General features: G+C 40.8%; 1 protein-coding gene across 1 annotated transcript; it reads left to right on the forward strand.

Moving 5' to 3' along the window:
* The first annotated feature begins 9296 nt into the window (after positions 1-9296).
* Positions 9297-10754, forward strand: LOC125766365 (uncharacterized). The gene is made up of 2 exons (XM_049432235.1): positions 9297-9997; positions 10193-10754. The coding sequence occupies exons 1-2, from the start codon at positions 9423-9425 to the stop codon at positions 10245-10247; spliced, it is 630 nt and encodes a 209-aa protein (XP_049288192.1). The 5' UTR covers positions 9297-9422; the 3' UTR covers positions 10248-10754.
* The last annotated feature ends 11375 nt before the right edge of the window (positions 10755-22129 follow it).

Here is a 22129-nt window from a genome sequence, read left to right on the forward strand (position 1 = left end):
ATCTTTTGAGGTTAATTAAATTATTATTAACAAATGAAAGAAAATAAAATTTTACATAAAGAACGTTAGCTTCTCAAAGCCTCGATTAACAACTCTTGATGTTTACAGGTATTATAGCAAAAGTGGTTTAAAAAAATATTGAAATTTTAAAACCAAGCATTCCTTCCAACCTCCTCAATTCTTCTACTCTCCAAAGCTTTTGTTCATCAATAGCTTATTTTTCTACTATTTTTCCTTCCCGGTTGTACATCTTTATCCTTAACTCTCTAAATCCCGCTTGATCTTTTCGCTCACTTAAACTTCATTGAGAGCGTCAAGCTTCCCCGGGGGCCCTGCCAGCACCGGGAAAGGATCATCCGTACTACCCGGATCTCGGGGTGACTTTTAATCTCGAAACAACCATCCATTTTCCCCGGACGGGAATTAGACTCGTACCCTACACCACCATCGCTACCCAGCGGCTGGCCGGTAAGGATGGAGGCAAAAGTTTATCCACTATTAAAAAAACTTAATAAAAGCGAAAGAGACCAACCACGGCCAAGCGCAGTAATGCTATGTACATTAATGGGAATTGATGAATGACATTTTTATGGAGGACTTCCAACCACTTCCAACCACAGAGGCTACCCTCATTCGTTTCACCAAGCTGTGCTTCTCCCACTTGGGTGTGTGTGTGTGTGTTTTTTTTTTTTACAACACCACCACTTGATCCAAACTCCAGGAAAAAGGACCACCGCATCAAGTCTGGTGACCATTAAGACGGAAGCGGACGGAAGCGATTTGAGAAAGTTTTTTTTTCTCTTTTTTGTTTCTCAACCTCACATCCCTGGATGCGGGTGGACAAAGCACAAAATCGCTTCGATGTACACTTTCGCATGGTGTTTGGGTTTTATTTTTCTTTTCCCCTCTAATACACCTCAAAACCTTCCTGTGCAAAAACACTCCCGTTTGCGACGGATGCCGGATGCTTCAGTCAGGGATGCCTTTCTTGATTGCTGTTTTTCTTCAACCTCATTCGGACCGCTTGTTGGTTCCCTTGTTGCTACTAAAGACATTAAAAATATGTTCATTTCCCTACGTTTCGCTGCGTTGCCCCCCAAGTTACCCCCCATTGAAGCGGGACGGGACATTCCCTGGTCAAACCTACCCGGGAAATACTGGCACACAATGAGCCTGAGCTAAGCGGCGCACGCTTGTGGGGTGCATTCCAAAAATGCTTCCAAGGGAAGATCTAACCGTACAGAAGCACTCCCCCAGAATTATGTATATGGAAAATCTCGATTGCAAGGATTTGTTTTCGTTCTCCCGGTAGGTGTATATTTGTGCGAATAAGCGCCAAGCCGCTCTGTATCCATGCTACGAAGGTATGGAAGGAAGGCATGAGGGAAGGAAAAATACGGAACTAATTAAATTTTATGCTTTTTAAATAGAAAGTTTTCCATGAAACCCGTACGATTCCCGGTCGGCCCAAAGCGGTAATACACTCCCCGAAGCACCAGAGTGCTAAACTTTATAGACAGTGCAATGCTCCGTGTGTATGTTTCAATATATTAAAGAATGTCTATTTAATATTTTCTACTGCAAAATATTTGGAGAGTTATAAAAATTAATTTATTGAACATTATATAAACGTCTTTAAGAATTCGTATTAAAAAAAAAAACGTTATTAAGTAGAAAATCAATATACTTCATTTCCGGTTGGCAACTTTGTGAGCAAACAGATTTCTTTAATTACCCTGATGAATCAATCTAAATCAATAAATGACAATTCGGTGAAGCAGAACTGGGAATCGATATAATTACATGCTTTAGCTTCCGTCCTTCAATCTTGACGACCGTGGTATCAGGAAATCATTAGACATCGGGATACCTTTCATCGTCGTTCGAAGGGACTTAAATTACCTGGACCCGTGCCCTTCAACGGCTGTTAACTAGCGACCGTTCAAAGTACATCCTTTGGTATTTGTAAATACAAAACAACAACAAAAAAATGCATTCATGAACAAAAGACCTCCCTACGGCCGTTTTATTGCGTGGCATCCGGGGAAAGTGGAAAACACCTTCCATTTTGGTTTTATTTTTCTACTACTGCTTGAACCCCATTTCCAAGCGCCTTTGCCATTGATGGAGAACCTTCTTTACGCCTGTACCGCGTGTAACGCGACGGTACACAAATTCCTTACCATCAACCTTCACCCCAAAAACCCCGTGTCCCAGTTGGCAGTTTATTTTATTGTTATTTCCACCAATCTTTTACTTCGGTTCCTTTCTCATCGTCTCAGTCGTTGTTGTTTGGGGCTTTTTTCTGGTTTTCTTTCTCTATTTTTGTACCCCTGCCTTATTTTGTTTTCCTGCCGCTCCACCTCCGTGTTTGTTTGTTGCTTGAGACAAGTCCTTCGCATCTTGTTGGGTGAAAAAAAACCGGATTGAGCAATAAAAAAGACGAACAACATCTCAACCTCTCGAACCATTTTCACCTCACCTCCGGTTTCGGCTGTGCTGGGCCCATCAAAATGACGATGGTGACGCTCCTTTTTCACACTGCCTAGAAGATGTTTTTTCCCCGTCCAACCGCCAGATATGGCTCATTCAGTAGCCAAGAGAAAACACACAACAGCAACATGAAACCAAACCCGCACTAGCTTCCGAGTGTTGGACAAAAAAACCCTTAACCAACCGGGTGGAGTGGATGACGGTGGAAAATGAACCAGTTATTTTCACGCCCTTGACTTTACCCAATTCGTCACCGGCGTGGGTCGTTTAATGGGATGGGACTCAACGAAACCAGCCCCGTACCGGATGGTTCACGGTCGAGATTTTCCTCGTTTTTCCGCATCTCAGCAGCTGTCGGTTCACCGTTTTTATAGCAATTTTAATTTTATCTCTCGTTTTCCGATAAGATAAACGTGTACAAAAGGAGTGTTTCGGGTATGGAACAGGAGGCGTTCAAGCGTAAATGGGACGATGAAAATAGAGGGTACACTTACAAATCTCATCCAAAAACCGATCTTTTTTCCCCATACATGATCGCTCACTTTAGCGCATTGTGGCCCACCCGGCCAAGCTCGATGGTTTTGTGAGAGGAATATGGTTTGAAAAATACTTGCAATACCATCACCGAACACCATTTAAGGAGCACCAGACAGACGAAACAGGGGTATCGAATTTGTGAGCCAAAGATCTGCCCGATCTACCATCCACCGAGTAGATGCTCAAATAAAATAAGAAAATAAAACCCAACGCGCTTGTTTGTGTTTGTCGTCAAATACACATAATGTGTGAAAATGTGGCATGGATTGGAAATGGTTCATAAAAATGTTGCCACCATCCGTACGGTTTATCTGTTTAGGAATAGTAGTACGACCGGTAGCCGAAAGCTTGAAACGGTTGGTAGGCCGATTTTACGGCCTCGTTTGGCAATTTAACAGGGTTAGTACTATCGTTTGGTTGTTCGGGCAGAAGGGTTTTGAACATGGCTTTCACCAACCATCGGAACTGGTTTTGATGGTAAAACACTTTTGAGGAAGCAATCGCGTTTACTATTTGAAATTAAACTATATGTCATTCGGATTCTATTGCTCTATTCCATCCGGTCATTTGCACGATGTTACTGGTACGGTTCTTTAAACGATGCTGTAAATGGAGTAATCAACGTAATGGGAGGTAAACATTTATCGTATTTTAATTGATAATTTAAACACCTTTATCTACTTTCTGTCATTAACATATAAATTATATTCCTGATAATTGGTGTCTAGTACTCCAAACTATAGTCCTATTTGATATTTTATTTCTATTACATTCGACAATATACTGATACATTTATGGATTTATTGAGATTAGCTGTGAATGTTATTATAAATCTACATCTAGCTGAGTCGATCAACAGTAGACAAGAGCCATTTTTATAATTTCAATGTTTACAAGTTTTAATAATATTATAAAAATAATAAACATATTAAGATCATTATCATATTAAATGAAAATCAATTTCAAATCTGGAATTATGTTACAATTTACCTGGATATCTTCTTTTTCTTTCTTGTAAGGCACTATAACTTCAAGAGGTCTTAACAGGACCTGGCTTTCTTTGACTGTATTTACCTGTAGCAGGATAGTCACTCATGGACTTCACTTTACACTTCACTTTACAGACCGCAGATGCAAGATTTGTTGTGATTAAAACAAGAAACAACTTTAGTGATTTACTACCACAATCAAAAATGGCTTCTGTCAAAGTCTATCAATAGACTCCAGTACCTTTCTCAAACTTACGAATGGAGTCCTAAGCACAACTTAGGTGTCAAAACATAAGTGATCTCTGCTTCAAAATATGATCTTGTCAATGATCAATGATTGTCTTGCGAATTAGAACAATGTTCTGTAATTGCTTGTCTGACTAAGACTTTGACTTTTTCCAGATAAATTCATTTCAATTCTGCATGTTGCATGTTATTGAGTACTACTATGTTGACTGCAAAGTTGAAACAGTCGTCAAACTTTAGCAAAGTATGTGCATAAAACTTGATTAATTGTATGTTTCTGATATTTCAGATAATAACAAATACATATGGAAGAAGGTTTGACGGCTCTGTAAGGTGTAGTATAATTCGAATGGCAAATTGAGTAGTTTGTAAAATTGAATTAAACGTACTGTATTACCTCCACACCATTGTCCTATTCTCTACACAAATTCTAATTGTATAGATTACATTTCCTCCGGTTAATAAGATGTTTAATTTGTAATTATTAAAATGTGTTCAGATATGGTCTTTTTCATGCGTATCAATACATCATTCAAAGGCAAAAAAAAAGTTTACAACTTTTCCGTGCCAATCACTTTTTCTAAAAGCGTAAATAATTCTTATAAACTGTAGTTAGTAGTTTCATCACATAAAGTAAAAACGCACACATTTGCTTTATCATTAGTATTAGTCATTTTGGTGTGTTTCTACTTCTGGAAATTGTACCCAATGTTCCTCGCTGGACACTTTTGAACAACAAAAAACAAACCGCCCACCATGCGTTCCGTATGTAGACGTCAGAGTTTGGAGAGAGAAAAATTGAAGCCTATTTCTGTTGAACTTATCGTCAAGCAAAAACTGTCCCAAAATGCCTCTAAGGAATTGGGGCGAAAACTTTACGAATGCTCTGGTCCTAGTGAAACTTTCTATTTTTGTTTATTTTCTTCCACACAGCAATCGTGAGGCCTCAAGTTTCATCCGACCATCCAGCCCCCGGGGGAACGATGCCTAATCGATTTTCGCTGTCGGCGGAAGTGACGTTTGCCGCAACAAGCGACTAAACTTTGCTTTCGGCTAGTTGAAGTTATTTTCATTTTTCCACCAGTCCTACAGTGCCAGCTTCATTTTTGCTATTTTGATTCTTTTACCGACCGCTCCACTCTAAAACTGTACTGGTGCTGATTGCTGTTGCTCATCAAAGCTTCAAACCGACTCGTCACCAGTGTGGGACGGGTGTGGAGGTTTGGGAGGGGCGTGACCCCCGGTCGCAACAAACCAGCACGCTTTTCCACTTTTTCACGCCATCACTACCATTATTATGGACAGTTCCACTTATTCTCAATTTTATTCCCTCATTGCGTTCGATCCACTTCCATTGCACTTCATCCGGAAACCTTCCCGAAAACAAAAAATCGTTGAACAAAACAAAACATAAAATCGACGGCAACAAAACACTTACGCAGTTTGCCATTCCAAAATTGGCTACATGGACGCATGTTCCGCCATTAACGGTGAGCAATTATTGAATTGGCTGCAATCAAACGTGCGGCCATAAATTTCCCCTAGGTTCGCTTGCAACCTGCACCATCCGTCCTTCCCCTATGTCAGAGATTTCTGGTCCGCGAGATTCTCGTACTCGTTGAACCGTTGCCTTCCCTTCGCTTCAGTTTCTTTCCCACTTATATAAAAGCCATAAAAATATCACATCGATACTGACCTAACAGGATGAAAACGATACCCGAAAATGCACGAGACACACTGTTCGTGGAATCAATCCCATCATAAATCGTTTCTCTTTCTGTGGGCTGCCTCGTGGAAAACTCATTGCCCATTAGTATATGACCTCCAACGATTTGAGCTCCGTTTCCTGTGTACGCATGTTTCCGAAAACATTGATCTTTAGAAACAATGGCTTTGTCCTGTTTTTGTATTTTTCGGAAATTTTTGTTTGTTTCCTTTTCTGAACATTATAATTAACAACATATTTTCGCTTGTCACATCACTTTGGCCCTTTGTACACCTGCCCAAGGCACACAAAAGCTCGTGACTGCCTACGATTACACCGAACAGAGTGACAGTTTGCAGCACGTGCAATAGCACTTGTAATTCTATTTTCCGCTCTGCCTCCGGATAATTTTCCCCGCCAGAAATCATCTCCCACGATCCGCCCCATTGCTCCGAATGTCCTGACTTAGAATGGGACCATGGAGAAGGGCAGTACACCTTTTAGCGGCACGGCGTTGCAGCGTGTGAGCGATTTTTTACGACACAACATGACGCCATACACCATAAAGTTGCGGTTCGACAGCCCCAGTCCAGTTGGCATGGTGTCGATACGGTGTGCACGCACTCACTGACACATTACCGACATTAAGCAGGACACGAGCATCATAGTGTGTGCCTGTGAGTGTGTATATAGGGCGGTGTGTTCTCACAGCCGCACATTACCGAGGCCATTATTTTCCTATTAAAAATGTAACTAGCTCCCAAAATGAGAATCTAATACCCACCTTCGAGCGGCTTACGGACTGGTTGGGTCCGCACTGTCCAAGGACATGAAACGTGATCCAAAAGCATCTCCGATATGATGGACATTAATATTTCATATGCTGGACAGAAACCATTGAATCGCTCACCGAAATGGTTAAAGATGCAGTTAACGGCACAACAACAACAACAAAAAACCGTCCTTTATTTCCGCACAAGCCAGTCCTTTAAGTCTTCCCGGGGTTTGGTGTGTATAACATTAGCACACATTTGCTGGGTGGGAAAATAAAAACCTCAACAAGCGCAGCCATGTTGAGCGATCATGTGTTGAGCATGTGTGATAATGACCAGCAGTGAAAGGACTTTAGCGGAAGCATGTGTTGCGTGTACTTTGTAGGGATTGTGCGATTGGACATATGACGTGGAAATAAAGAATGGTACATCTTTAAGAGGGATAAACGTTTATTTGAAGAAGTAGAGACAGTAAATGGCTGAAAAAATTGATTAAATGATTAGAAAAAGTAATGAAATATATAATTAATTATTTGTATTTGTTTTACTCTTTAAAAACTAATAACAAAATAATTATAACAATTTAATTTATCAACAAGATTATTTACCACATTGGTTGAAAGCCTAGTGTATTTAGCTAACTTAAACCTATTCTAGTATGACTTGAAGCTACCAAGCGGGAGTTGTTGGAGACAAGTCGACCGCCGACCAAATCTTTACTCTACGGCAGATCCTCCAGAAGTGCCGAGAGCATCAAATCCCCACGCACCACCTGTTCATTGACTTTAAGGCGGCCAACGATACCATAGATCGGACCGAACTATGGAACACCATGCAGCAGTACAGATTCCCTGGGAAGCTGGTACGGCTGTTCAAGGCCACGATGGATGTGGTGCAGTGCAAGGTGAGTGTATCGAACATGCTGTCGGAATCGTTCGAATCTCACCGGGGGTCTGAGGCAAGGGGACGGACTCTCCTGTTTGCTGTTTAACATCGCTCTGGAAGGTGTCATGTGAACCGCGGGCTTCGACATCCGGGGCACGATTTACACCCGTTCTCTCCAATTTCTCGGCTTCGCGGATGACATCGACATCATCGGACGGACATCTGCGGCGGTGTGCGACGCGTACGCCCGACTGAAACGCGAGGGCGACAGAATTGGTTTGAAGATCAATGCGACGAAGACAAAGTACCTGCTTGCCGGAGGCTGACCGTGATAGAGCCCGACTCGGAAGAAGGGTATCTGTTGACGTCGACGTTCTCGAGGTGGTAGCTGCGTCCGACAACATGAGCAGCGAAATCCGAAGGCGCATTGTTCAGGGAAATCGTGCCTACTACGGGCTCCACAAACTCCTGCGATCCAGAAGGCTCCAGCAACACACGAAATGCACGATATATCGCACAGTGATACGTCCGGTAGTCCTCTACGGGTACGAGTCCTGGACTCTGCTAACGGAGGATGCCAATGCACTCGCTATTTTCGAACGGCGGGTGCTAAGGACTATCTTTGGCGGTGTGTGGTCAAAGCCGGAAGGATGCGATGGTTGGGGCACGTGATGAGGATGCCGGACTCACGCCCCACCAGGAAGGTGCTCGTCAGCGACCCGTTCGGCACGAGGCGAGGAGGAGCACAGTGAGTTCGTTGGCTGGATCAGGTGGAGTCAAACCTGTCGGAGATCGGATGCAGCCGTGGATAAAGGAATACAGCCCTGAACCGAGTTTCCTGGAAACGGATTGGCGACCAGGCCAATGTCTACGCGACGTGCTCAACCGTGGGCAGGCCAGATAAGAATGTGAAGAGTATGATTTGTACTGTCAATTAACTCTAGAACACAGTGTTCTTTAACTGAACTCTTTCTTATGGATCTTCATCTACATTTCCACTATTTTCTATACCAAATTCGATTCTAACGTCCTGTGTCTCTTACCGGTCTACCACTTTTTTCCTCACCATCCCCTATTGCTGCGGTTCTTGTTCTTGGTAAGGTAAGGGTTGGTAAGGGTACAATCCATCGTGGTTATAAAGTAAGGTGAGGTTGTACAAAACAAGTTTGCAAATTAGTGCGATAAGCTAAAATCAAGTACCACGGTGGAGTTGTCTGCGGCTGCATCTGACTTGAGAGCAAATATTCTCTCAAACAATGTCCTGAGCCCTCAAAGATTGAATCTTTCATAAATGTCTTTGATGACTTCAATACAACTGCCATAAACTTGGAAATATTGCAAAATAAGTAAGCTCCGTGTTTTCAAGCCGTGTCGGTACCGTGTTGGTATCACCATTTTGACACGAAGATTTAGCGCCTTCTTGAGATTTACTATAAATATTACCAATGCGATTCTTTTATAAAGGCAATTGCGGAAAAATATAAGTTTTAAAAATCCTTTAAAAAACGGATTGTAGTGCCACAAAGAAGAACTTTTTCATCATAACAAACGACGACGATATTGATTGCAACGTATTTACGTGGGAAACACTGTAAAAACTCACTTCCAACATTTCACAGTTCAAATAGTACTCTCATGGGCTACTAATGAACATATCCGATTTGACAATCCAAGCATTCTTTTGCTCTCGCTGATTGTTTCTTTTCCATTCAATTGATCCTGCATTTTTGTGTCACTTGTCAATATCGCGCATCGAAATTCTTCATCTGAAAAATTCTCCAGTTTTTTTACGAAATGTCGATCGTGCTACAGTTTTGCCACGCTCAGCTGGCAAAGTTTCATGGACTTCTGCTGGGAAACCATCAAAGGCTCCTGTTTACGTCACTGATGATTGGCTTGACCACGGCAGCCGCTCACTGGCAATCCATACGCCATCCAACGCTGATGGATCATTTCCAGGAAAATTTACGCTCCTTCCCGGTGGAAATTTCATTCGGTGCATTCGCTCTCGGCTTCATCGGGGCGCTGCTATCCTACGGACTCTACCGGCACCATCTGTCTGGCAAAGAACGTCGGGTAAGGGTCGCGATTCGGCAGCGCTACATCGACTACATCGTGCTTTGCCTGATGGTAAGTGTAGCCAATGCCGCCCGCCAGCATCTGCACTGTCCGGACAAGCAAGGGCTCGGGCTGCAGCAGCTCGAAGGATACCGGCGTGACATTGAGGTCGCCATCGGTCGCTTTCGAGCCAGTGCGAGAAAACTGTTCCACGAACCGCCTTCAACACTTGCCAATTCGAACTCCTTTCTCGAACGCTATTTCCAACTGGATGATGAACGATTCGGAGAGGAAATTTTAGCACTGAAACGGTACGCATCCGTCCAATGCTCTTCGATGTTTTCTAATCGGTTTTGAAAAAAGGAGTTCATTAATTTGGACGATTCTACCTTTATCGGCGTGATGGCCGATTCTTTCTACTCCACAAACACATTACGCATACACATTCTAACTTCCTTTTATCGTTTTTTTTTCTTCTCTTTGTTCATTCAATTCCCGTACGATAGAGACTCCGGATCGCTGATGAACGTGCTGGGCATCAAAGGATTGCTAAACCAATAAGCTCGGAACAGATAAAGCTTACCAGTTCCGAAGAAAGAAATCAGCCCGGGCGTTATCCTTAATGCTGCACCGGCATAAATCCGAATGTTCCGAATCAATTAACAGATTATCAAATAAGCTTGCCGAATGTTTGATTTATTTCTTGCCAGATTTTCTGTCCTTTCAAACAGTTCTCTAGCTGTGAGTTGGGCCTTTTTTGTTGCTAACTCTCATGATTCGGATATTGTTTCATGTGATCGCTTTCATCTGAAATAGAATCAAATGGTCATTTTAGGCAATGGGAAAAAACACCTACAGGTGTATCATATCAATTCAATGTAGCGATAGTGTCGTTGAATGACCTGGGAAGGAAAATTAAAATGACCACCCGCATCTATCTGTATACGCAGCGTCAATTGAAAAATCAAACGTGAGTGAATCAAAAACAGGATGTGAATAAAATCGAAGTGTTTGCTAATGGTTCTAACTACCATAATACATTAAACCCATAGAAAATCTCTATATTCCCTGAAGGGGTTTTTTTTATTATAGCGCTAATTAATTGATCCTGGAGACCTAATGAAAAGGACGTTATTTCCGTCAACGAACACTAATTGGACGCACTATAAACCATTTGAATTCTATCAAATCATACAAAGCTATCAAATAAATCTTAAAACATTTCGTCACAAATGCTTAATGCTCATTTTTGTTATCAAAACATCGTCCTTATAAAAACTGTAATGAATTGAACAAGAAGATCGGTTTGGTGCTAACGATATTTAAATACAGCTCTCCGAACTGTGTCCAGATTGCATGTAATGAAGCATGTAATTTAGCGCCAGAAAAGAACGACAGCAGCAAAAAGTCCCATTCGGTCCATCTGTTTCATCGTTAGGCCTCGACGTGCAAATTGTTTCTTAAATAACAACTAATAACCGTACCAGCTGACCCAGCGAACCATCCTTGACCCAGAACGAACACGGGAGAAAAACGCAGGAAAAGCTTACAATTTCTGTCCTGCGTTCTTTTCGCTGGTTTTCTTGAACTGTTGCAGAAGATGTATAGTAAGCAAGAGTATACACAAAGGCAACTGAAACATGAAGAAAACTACTGCCGTACCATGCACAAGCCTTACCGGACGAAAATTGACCCACCAAAATGGACACCGACGAGACGCCGCTGCAGACGTGCCTTCTGGTGCTGGACATAATTTTAATTAAAAAACTTTTCTGCTCATTGCACCGAGCCTTTGGAAGATGTTTTTTTTTTTTATCCTCATTTATGCTTGCCATGTTCGCTTGACGGTTTTCGGTGTCTTCAAAGAGTTATGCAGACGGTGAAGTATTGGTATCAAGCAGCTGCGGCACCATCTTGGGCTTTGAAGAAAAGGATGGAATGTATTTAGTGCAATATTTTCGCAGCAAAATACCAGCAGGTAATAGTAAATTGATGGCGTGGGGGAAAAACGAAGACATAAATTAATGAGGTATTATGCAGTTGCTGTGTGGAGCTTTATTTATTTTCTTCTCATATAGTTTGTGATATTTTTTTTATTGCAATATATCCATCTTTATTTCAGGTATTATGTTCTAATGTAAATTTGTACAGTTTATTTTACACTTGTAAAATGTTACTAAAACTTTTTTTTATTTTAACCTCTCTTAACTATCTAATTCTAACTTAAAATCCAAGCGCCAAGATTAGACTCTGGATTAAGATTATTATTTTCCAGCTACTTTCTATCTGATGCTTTGCTGTCTCTCAGCGTAATGATGCGTAACGATCATCCGAACGACGTGTTGATGGAATGCAATGGAGAACGTCGTCTTGGCATAATTTACCTGGATCGGGTTACCTGATAGTTTGATCATTCAAGTATGTTGCTGATGTAATCTGTAGCCTCCGTTTGTGACATCTTTTTAATTGAGAAACTAATAAAACTGCTAATAAACCTTGTAACAATCATTGAGTTCTACAATTGTTACAAAAGTTAAAATTAAGCGAATACCAGCATTTTACTTCACTTAAGCGTTTCACACCGCTGCCTGTAATGCGCCTAACTGTATGCAATTTAATTACGTCGTATGTAAACGCTTAAATCTAGAGATCAGAAAGCGGAACTACAGTATGACACAAAACTTTTACATATGCTATTGTATTTGCAGATCTTTTGAAACATTTTAAACAAACTAATAACTTATAATACTGGAAACCCATCAACACTAGTCTCTTTCTATCTCGCTTCTAGGCTTAACGTTTTCTAAGGTCTTGCCGGCTATTTCTGGCTTACTAGACTTATTGCTACAACGAAGGCAGATAGTCAATTTTTACCAAGGGGTGACGATGAATTTTTACCAAGGGGTCGCATACTCCTACGGTCCGCTTCCGGCGCAAATTAGCTGCAAAAACTAATATATTATGCATAATTACCATATTAAGATAATAAAGAATAGATAATGAAAAATATTTTTATCATGTTGTTAGGTTCATGAAGGCAAAAATGCAATAATAATTGAAATAATATCAAATCTAGAAGAAAACTTAAAAAACATAATATTTTTTAACATTTTTTTATAAATTAAAAAATTCTACAAGATATGCATGAATTTTGGGGCGGCTCGGTGGTGCATGTGAAAAATGGCGCCCGTCCACACGGCAGGGACCGGGTTCAAATCCCATCCGGACCGTCCCCCCGTAGCAAGGACTGACTATCCTGCTACGTGGTAAAATAAGTCTTGATACGGCCAGGCCGTTCTAACCGAGCAAAAAAAAAAAAAATATGCATGAATTTTTGGATTGACTTATAAAAAAACTCCGGCTCTTAACAAATTCTTCCGATTCTTTGAAAACCTGTGTCATTGTAAAATCACAAAAACTTTACATTTTTTCATGATTTATTGAATGAAATGTTAAATTGTTCATCACGGAACACATGTTAACAATAACTTTGCTGTACCAGCAAATTTTTTCATCCTTTTATGAACATAAGAATATGATTAAAAAAAAAGAATCTATTAAATTGATAGCGACACTGCTGCCATACGAAACGAATCTGAACAAAACAGAATTATAAGATACTCATTATATAAATATAGTTTTGGCACCCTCATCTTTCATCCAATCCGGATGCTGTGTAAAGTCATTCACCTTTGCTCAAACCATGTTATTTCATTCTCATTAGCTTCCTTCCAGCTATTCCGTAAAGCGGCACACACCCCGAAAAATACCGTGAAATAATAAAGATGATTACGGCTTCAATAAAACAAGTTAAACTGTACTGTAAAAATCGTATATTTTACAACTCTGTAGCATTTCCAGATTCAGCAAGCCGTTTTTACGGATTGTTACTTTTTCCATCGATTCGTATTGTGCGATCAATGAATTGTCTGCGAAAGCGCTGACGCGTAAAGCATGTCTACCTCCCAAAAAGCTTCTATTTCCTTCATTGTTTCATCACCGCATCCATCTTCTTTCGCCAGGCCATGACGATTGTCACTCAACTGTTGCGCTCGAATTCAATGCTCAGTGCCACGATCAGTGCCGTTTTGATTAAGAGCTAGTTTGTTGTCAAATTTTACATTAATTAGCGTTCGTTTCAGTGCCACCGTCGGAGACCCCGGGACGCCCTAATTTCTGCTGGAAGAATTCAAACGTCCACGTACAGTGACGCTCAACATTTTGGAAAAAGTTTCTTAAAAGCATTGAATTATCATCTGCCTCACGGTTGAGAAGAACGAAGCACGAGATTACTAGAAGCCAGCGAAACAGCGCTGGCCGCGATGGTTCAACTGTATCGCGATTACATCACGCCTATAGAAAAGTCACCGCAAGGTCATATGCTTTTGACATGAAAAATGTCCTCAGCGGCTGTTACTAATCGAACAGCGAGAAGAGGAGAAATACGCTATTCCCAAAATCATTATTGAAACCAGCTTCACACCCCTTCTTTTAGCTGAATTCATCGTTATGATCATCATCACCTTGATCCAGGACTCCTGGCACGGTTGATTATCTCAAGACTAACATCCGCTTTGCAACCGCGTTGAAGCATCAAACCATTGATCAAAAGCTTCGTAAAATACGACTCACACCGAACATGGATGAATACGACCATCTGTTGTAGGAAATATTTTTGGTCTCGCTTTTAGATTGGTGTGCGTAAAGTTGCGCATTTTTTAAACATTTTCTGAAACTTTTGCTTACTGTTCATTCACCACTGATTTGTTATATTTATTTGAAAGAACTTCTCATTCTTCAATCAACATTTTTGCGCTAATATCTCATTTATAAACATGCCACAGTAAAACAGCTCGCCGTTATCGAAAAGTGAATCGTACGTTCTAAATTATTCGATTTTTTTAATTTATTTTTTTTTCTCCCTTGTACAACGCTCTCTTGTTTCACATGTCTATATTATTTATTCTCGTACATTCCACACAACGGCTGTAGGTTACTTCCCTTTTAGAATAGCATTTAATAACATACTAAACAACACACACGCTAGCGGGGCAGACGTACGGCTTCATATCAACGTTGATCAACACTTCCGGTACGAGGATAATGCGTCAAGCAGTTGGGGCATCCCATCGAAGGGCAAACAGAAACAACGAGAAACAGACTAAAGTTCAGCGATCTTTGTTTGTTTGCTGAGGATGATGTTTTGATACGATTAACTTATTTACTCACACGCACACGTATGACGAGTGAACTACAGACACGATCATTAGCAAAAGCGTTTAATTTGTTATGTTTTCAAACAGTGCCGTATATTTCATCAAAACAATGTGCAACAATAGGTTTAAGGGTAGTACGTGAGTTATACACTAAAATACGTTTTCTTTTTTTCTCAGATAAAATAATAAACTTTATGAGTTAAAGCTCTTCCAATAGTTTAATATTTTTTTATTCATCAACCTCTTCTTCAGTGAATGAATCTTTTGAAGACAAGCCGATACAGCCAAAACCGTTTCCTCCATTTTGTTTTGTTTTTCAATCATATTCTTCTTTTTCTTTTTTGGCATAACGACCTCTAAGGTCACTCCGGACATTTCTGGCTTACTAGTCTTATTTTTACCACATAACCGGATAGCCAGTCCTTCCTACGGTGGAATGGTTCGAATGGGATTTGATACGTGGTCCTGTCGAGTGGAACTGGCGAAGTTTAACACATACACCACCGGCCCGGGCGCATTCAATCATATTACTACAATCATATTACTCAGAAATACCTGTATCTTGCAGCTCTTCGATTATTCGATTCTTTAACACTTTTTATTATTTTAAGAGATTTTTGTATGACCCGATTGTGTAGATGGTATCGGCGCCGGTCTCTGCACGATGGGACCGAATATCAAACTACAGACTGAAATCTTAGTGCCACAAAAGAAGCAAAAGTTCTATTGCTAGTCAAACTAATACTGTTTATATCAAGACAGAAATGTACAAACACAACCACAAGCCAACAACAAAAAATACATGAGCAGTGCAACTTAGAATTTACGGTCAGTATCAAATAATCGTTTAAGACATTTTAACCTCCAACATTATGGCTAAAATCTCCTACGTTAATTTTAATAAAATAACATCAAAAAGGCCCAGCAAAGCTAATCGATATTAAACGGACTCCCTGGTTAAATGCTGGTTTTTATTTCGTGTCAATCACTAAGTTTACCACCTTTCCCAAAACGTTTTCAGGCAAACCAACAAACCGTCTAATCACTTACGACGCACAATTGCTCATAGTGACATCCGCGATCGTTCGTCTAAACAATCCCACCGGCAGCCAGCCGGAGAAGGGGAAAGATGAAAACGTGCAAAGATGTCGCCGTGAAGCAAAGCAAAAAAGAAACAAACGGCCAGTTTGAGACAAAACAGTGAGAGAAAAGGAAAAACACTTGCGAGGTAGCAAAGTTTAAACGCATAATTCCTTCATATTTCTTACCAGCACTAACACACGACTAGTGCCAAGGCCGTCCGTCCGACTCTTTTTCTCTCTTGTTCTCTCTCTCTCTCTCTCTCTCTCCCCGCACCAGCCTAAACGCAACCTGCTCTTCGATCGCGTTCCGATGGCCGAACAGTGCGGAACGGGTGAGTGATATGCGATGACCTACCGTGGCTGTCCGCTTTCCTGCCAACACTAATTAGATTGATTGAGCTGAACTGTGCCAACTATCGCCAAAAAACGCTGTCCTGCACAAAACAGTTGGCTCACCTTCGGAAAACGGGGACACCGGGTGTACGCAATGCGTCGCTGGTGATATCATTTTTCACCACCGCGTAACCGCGTTTATCTTTAGGCAACCTTTATCACTTAAACTCAACCTACACTAGCAGTCCGTGTGGAGCATATTGTTACAGCTTGAAAACTTCAAACTTTTCAATCACCGTACAAAGATACCGCGCGGCACATGGTAATACGTGCCACCTTCAAACCACAAATTAACCTGTTGGGTATATAATCCGGATCTTACACAACCGATTCGAATCACTTTCAGTTTTGTGCACTGCATCTCGCTAACGACAAAAATTCATCGGAAAACCTATCGGAACCCCCACCGGTAATGGGTGCTCTAAAGGGGAGAAAAATATTGACCTACATTCCAGCGCCCAAATGTACCGGCCACAACCCAAGGGTGGAGTTACGGGCAAAGACAATAGGCGGTTGAAACGACAGACATTTCTACAACTATTGAAGCCGTTTGTTTTATGCTTATCGTCTGCATGTCATATGCGTTCGGTTGTCAAAGTTGTCCAAAAGCAGGTAATACCTGCAATACTGGAAGTTTGGACAAGAAATATGAGAAATATCCGGTTTTGTTTAAAACACGCAGCGAAAGGTTGAAAGTGATAGTGATCGAGTTAGGAGCGCGCATACCAAACTCTTGTCAGTAACCAACCGTTTTTCAATGCATTTGATGTCGTTTGTGGATTCTTCCAATTCACGTAACCTGTCGTGTCGCAGTGGTTCTTAGCTACGGGATATATGAATTTCAGATCTGATCTACTCAATAAAATAGTACAAATGGTACAAGACAACGTATCCGGCCAGTAAACTTTGACCGCGAACTTCGATATTCCACAACCAATTAGCGTTTGAATGTGAAGAGCAATGGAACACGTCGACGATCTCGAATGTATTTGTTGGTGTGATTTTATGATCGTCAAATATTCGTTCGATCAACGAAGCACATGTACTGTAAGCAGGTTTTTACTGCAGCTTGTGTTAAAAATCGGGAAGTAATTCTATTCGATCAATTTTATATCATCAACATTAACTTCTACACAACCAAAAAAGCCAACAGCGACAAACGCAGGATTTCGCTTCGTTACTAACTAATGTTCAATCCGCGCCTAAATCCGGTTCTAGTTGCTTCCACAAACATTTTTTTTAAACTCTTCACCGTTTGCAGAAGGACATATGGGGATTTTTTTTTTGCTAGTTTTGTTTTGTTTGCAAAAACCGGAAAATAAAAGATTCAAATGCTTCTCCAGCCATACTCTAAAATACAGTTGTGATAAATTATAGTATTCACGGTCATCCAGTTTCTTGCGACTAGTTTCGCGTGAGCCAACGCTCCAAATGCCGATATCTATCGAATGACGTTTTAGTTTGGAAGCTCGAATGTTTTCCGGTATCAAATTCCGAACCAGAATCAATATCGTAAAATGAAGAAAGAGATGGAGATGCGCATTAAACATTAAACATATGCAAACACAGCGGAATGGTGCGTTTCGCAGCTCGTACCGCTTGACTAACGTAGATTTGCGTCAAAAAAGCGCGGCACATTAAATATACAAATTTGTCTTCCTGCTCAAAGAAACAAGTTTTTCGTGGTTTCTTTCTACGGTTAAAGTGAATGTGTGGTTACCGGTGCAAAGCTTCATCCTTCTTTTTTCTTAAGTTGAAAAGAATGGACAAGTCGCGTTGCTTTCCTTTTGTCTTTTTAAAAATAAACAATTTACATACCAGCGTTTAAAATTGCAAATCATGCTGACACACGTATCGATACTGCTGAATTACTCGTTTGAAATTGTTGATAATATTTTTTGTGGCTTCTTTATGCAAGATCTGATAATGTTTAACACTAGAACGAATATCGAATAACACCAATCAAACTTACATTAAAAACAATCAGGAACTATAAAAACCGGTTAATATTTTCTTTTCGCACATTTTGAATATCTGACAATTTTCTTTTCGTTCTTATTCATCCAAGACCTGACGATCTACGAAATGGACAAAATTTTTGCATTCACGAACCACACGATAAATTTGCGTCTGATCTTTCGTTGTAGTTATAACAATATAGCTTGGTGAGCCATTTACATACATACATCAAGACGTTGATATCCTGAAAATGGCAACCTTTTACATTGGTTTTTTAAAAGAAGGTGTGTTTGAATTAGATGATATATGTAAATCAATTGATCAATTTTTCAATCAATTTTTTAAAAAATTATAAGTTAGGTAAGCCAAAAATAGCCGGCCATGACCTTAAGAATCGTTAATCCAACAAGCGAGAGAGAGAGAGAGAGAGAGAAAGAATTCTAATCGTTATGCAAATACTCTTTTCAATTTTTCAAATATTTTTAAAATTATAAACTATATGAGATTTATGAGCGAGGATTCAGAACAAACTCCAAATAATTGAGCAGATTCGTCTAAATTCAATTTTACTCTCACGTTTATACATCACATCTTACAGCTTTCATGTACTGCGAATTTACCCCATAAAGACATAAAATTTTTAATGCAAAAAAAAAATTTTTAATGGTTATTAATGGCTCAATTCATCCGTGGATATATGTAACTATGATTGCAGATACGCCTTACACAACTAAACATCACTGACCTATTGGAAAAAAAATCTCCAAACATGACTCCATATATCCCTTTTGGCATTTTCACATGAACCTTCTAGGATGAAATATTGATCAATCATACAATATCTAACCGAATCGAAGCTTCATCGCACATCAACACACCTGAATGAAGACTGTGCCTATGCAGTGCAACCTTATTACTGGCTTTCTTGGGATCCGCACTTTGTGTTTCAATGCCAAAAAAACCCCTCGTAGATCAACATAGCCTTTGGCATGCGTGTCCTTGCACATCGTGTTGGAGTGATCGTACCGATGATCTTGGAACCGATAGATCCTCCCCGGGCCGCTGGGCTGGTGTTTGATCAACGTCGCACTACACTACTCGACTGCACTTCACCGCTAATGTCTAGGTCGGTGTTGACCGTACGTTCGTCGTCATGATCATGAAAAAGCGAAGAAGTAAACCACACTTGCCAACCACACTGTTGGCACAAGGATGCTTTGCAGCATAATGAATGATGGACCGTTCGGCAAAAGTGGTTGGCGGTTGGTGACGCGTTGGAAACCTTGAGTGCGAGTGCACGCGGTGGAGGTAATTGTCCGAATCGAACACCATCATTCGTTGGCTTTGCCATTTGGCCATGCCATATGGGCCTTTCTCCCTGATGGGAGTGTGTTACGCAACGCGATGATTGATCGAACGTACCGGTGCCAATAATGAGCGTGGATCATTCAAACGTATTTGGCTGATCGGCAAGTTTGCCTCGCCATTTGAGCAATCTATGCGCATTCGATTGTAAAAGTGAGAAAACAATGAAAAAATTATGCTCAATTGCTGATCACTAAACTTATACATGTCGATATTAGTATGATAGTCTCCAGTGCCAAACTGGATTAGTCAGGCGACACATAAACAGGAATATTAAAAATCAAAAACAAGTTCGATCAGTTCGATGTTTGGTGCTTTTTCTGCGTAGGTTCCCTAGGCAACAGACCGACAAAGTCATACCCAACTGACTGTTTATTTATATTAATCACTTTCAAGCACACCTCTCCACACCGCTCTGCACGGCGTTTGCAGACGAGAATGCAAGGTCAGCCGATGCAGACGTGCGGGACTCTAACGGTACCAAGCGCGCTGCGGAAAACGAAAAGCTTTGCTTCCGAACTAGATTTCCTTGAGCTGAAAACCAAAAACCATGCAACTGACGTAAGGAGGGAATGGCACATTGGCTGTTGAATGAGGTGTTTGACAGTACGCACTTCAAATGTTCCTACGAGGACTCGTCCATTGCTCAACACGAGCTTCTCCTGCCACCTGACACCAAAAGAACTCGCTCTGGAAGTGCAAGTGCTTGTGGAAAGTAAATGTATTACTGTCATTACTAAGAATAACCAAAAAAAAAGTACGACAGTACATATTTACTCGAACTAAATAATTATAGCTGAAATTTGGACCTACTGGATATAAACTTGTAGCACACAGTAGCACAAATGAAAAGTTTACATCAATTTTTTGCTTACTTTGGGAGAAGATGTCTTACCTACCTTCCATGACGAATATGTCGCAACAATGAATATTTTTTCAATTCACTGAACCATCGTCAAACGTTCTTATCGGAAGATCACAAAGGCTGTGTTGAGTAACAAGCGCTTCCTCTTCCGCTCATTTACCCTACCTAAGCTCGGTTGTTTTAAAGCGGTAATCGAACCTAAATTGAACTCTACGTGTTTAGCTTCTCTCCGATGTTCAAACATCAAGACAAGAAAGCATCACCATAATTAGATGCGCCAGCAAAATAAACGTGGCTGGTTGATGTTTCCGGAGATATAAGTGCAATGAGTCTGTGAAGCTTTTCTACCAATCTGAACTTGATCAGCTGTCACAATTGCTCAGAAAAAGTTTTAAAAAACCTAGTCACAAAAAAGACATAAATAAATACTCGGTTAGCAAAACCAAAGCTGACAGTTCCAGAATGAAACACTTCCGAGAAAGTGACAAACTTCGTGATGGATGAAATAGTTTCTCCCGTTCCGCTCCTGAATCTCCTCTTCTCTCGTTTTATCACTCGTCTCGGTTTTGTTAATTTTTGCGCACTTATGTCCTTTTGCCAGCAACTCACACAGCTCATCTAACTAACCGACCGGTCGGTTGAATGGTTAGATTAGTTTTGGTATGGTATGTTAATTTTTTACGGACCGCCTTCAAACAACCACCAACCGGCCAGAAGATGAATCGACGAAAAAGTTCGTTGACCAAAAAAACGTGTTTTATACCGACACTGTCGCTAATGGCCGGTGGCCCACTAACCCTTCGAGGAAGGAGAGCTGTAAATTTTTACAGCATGAAATGAAGCGAAACTTCATGCTAATGTTAATCTTTATTCAATCATTCTATGATGTCTGTGTAAAATTGGTTCGCTTCATTTTTGTTTCTTTTAACAAATACATTTAACAGAATAAACGAACCATACTAATCAAGTCCTAATCTCTTACGACAAGGGTGAATAAACATCTGCAGCCATTTAGTACATAAATAAGATCTTTATTCAATACAATGTATCAGCATTTGCATACCTTAGAAAATGAAGAATGAAAAACTTTCAACCTATGCTGCAGGTACTCTATACCCTTTGACTAACACACATCCGATAAACAATCATTGTCCTACCACTTAGCGCTGCTAATGCATTGTCAATGCACTCTCTGCATAAATCCGACCCACACCAATCGACAATCTCGGCGCTCTTGGCTGGTCTTCTCATCGGCTCACCGTGCCCAGCAGTGGCATAGACCTTGAGCTAACTGTTCGAACACACTGCAGCGCTCCGCAGAGCCGCTTATGCCGTGGTTTGACTTGCGTAACTCTTCTCAACGCTAACGAACACGCGCCCGTCCAACTTCGCACAGCTCAGTGCAAACCGTACATACCCGCTTGCACCCCGCACAGTACAGACGCTTGTTGGACGATTCTTGCACTAATCGCCAGTCGGTTAGTCGGTCTCAATGCCAAACTCTTCATGTGGTTCTCCCGCATCATCATCATCACGATCGCTTGGGCAGCATGAAAAAGCGCA

This window comes from Anopheles funestus, chromosome 2RL (assembly GCF_943734845.2).
Source record: "Anopheles funestus chromosome 2RL, idAnoFuneDA-416_04, whole genome shotgun sequence".
Lineage (NCBI taxonomy): Eukaryota > Metazoa > Arthropoda > Insecta > Diptera > Culicidae > Anopheles > Anopheles funestus.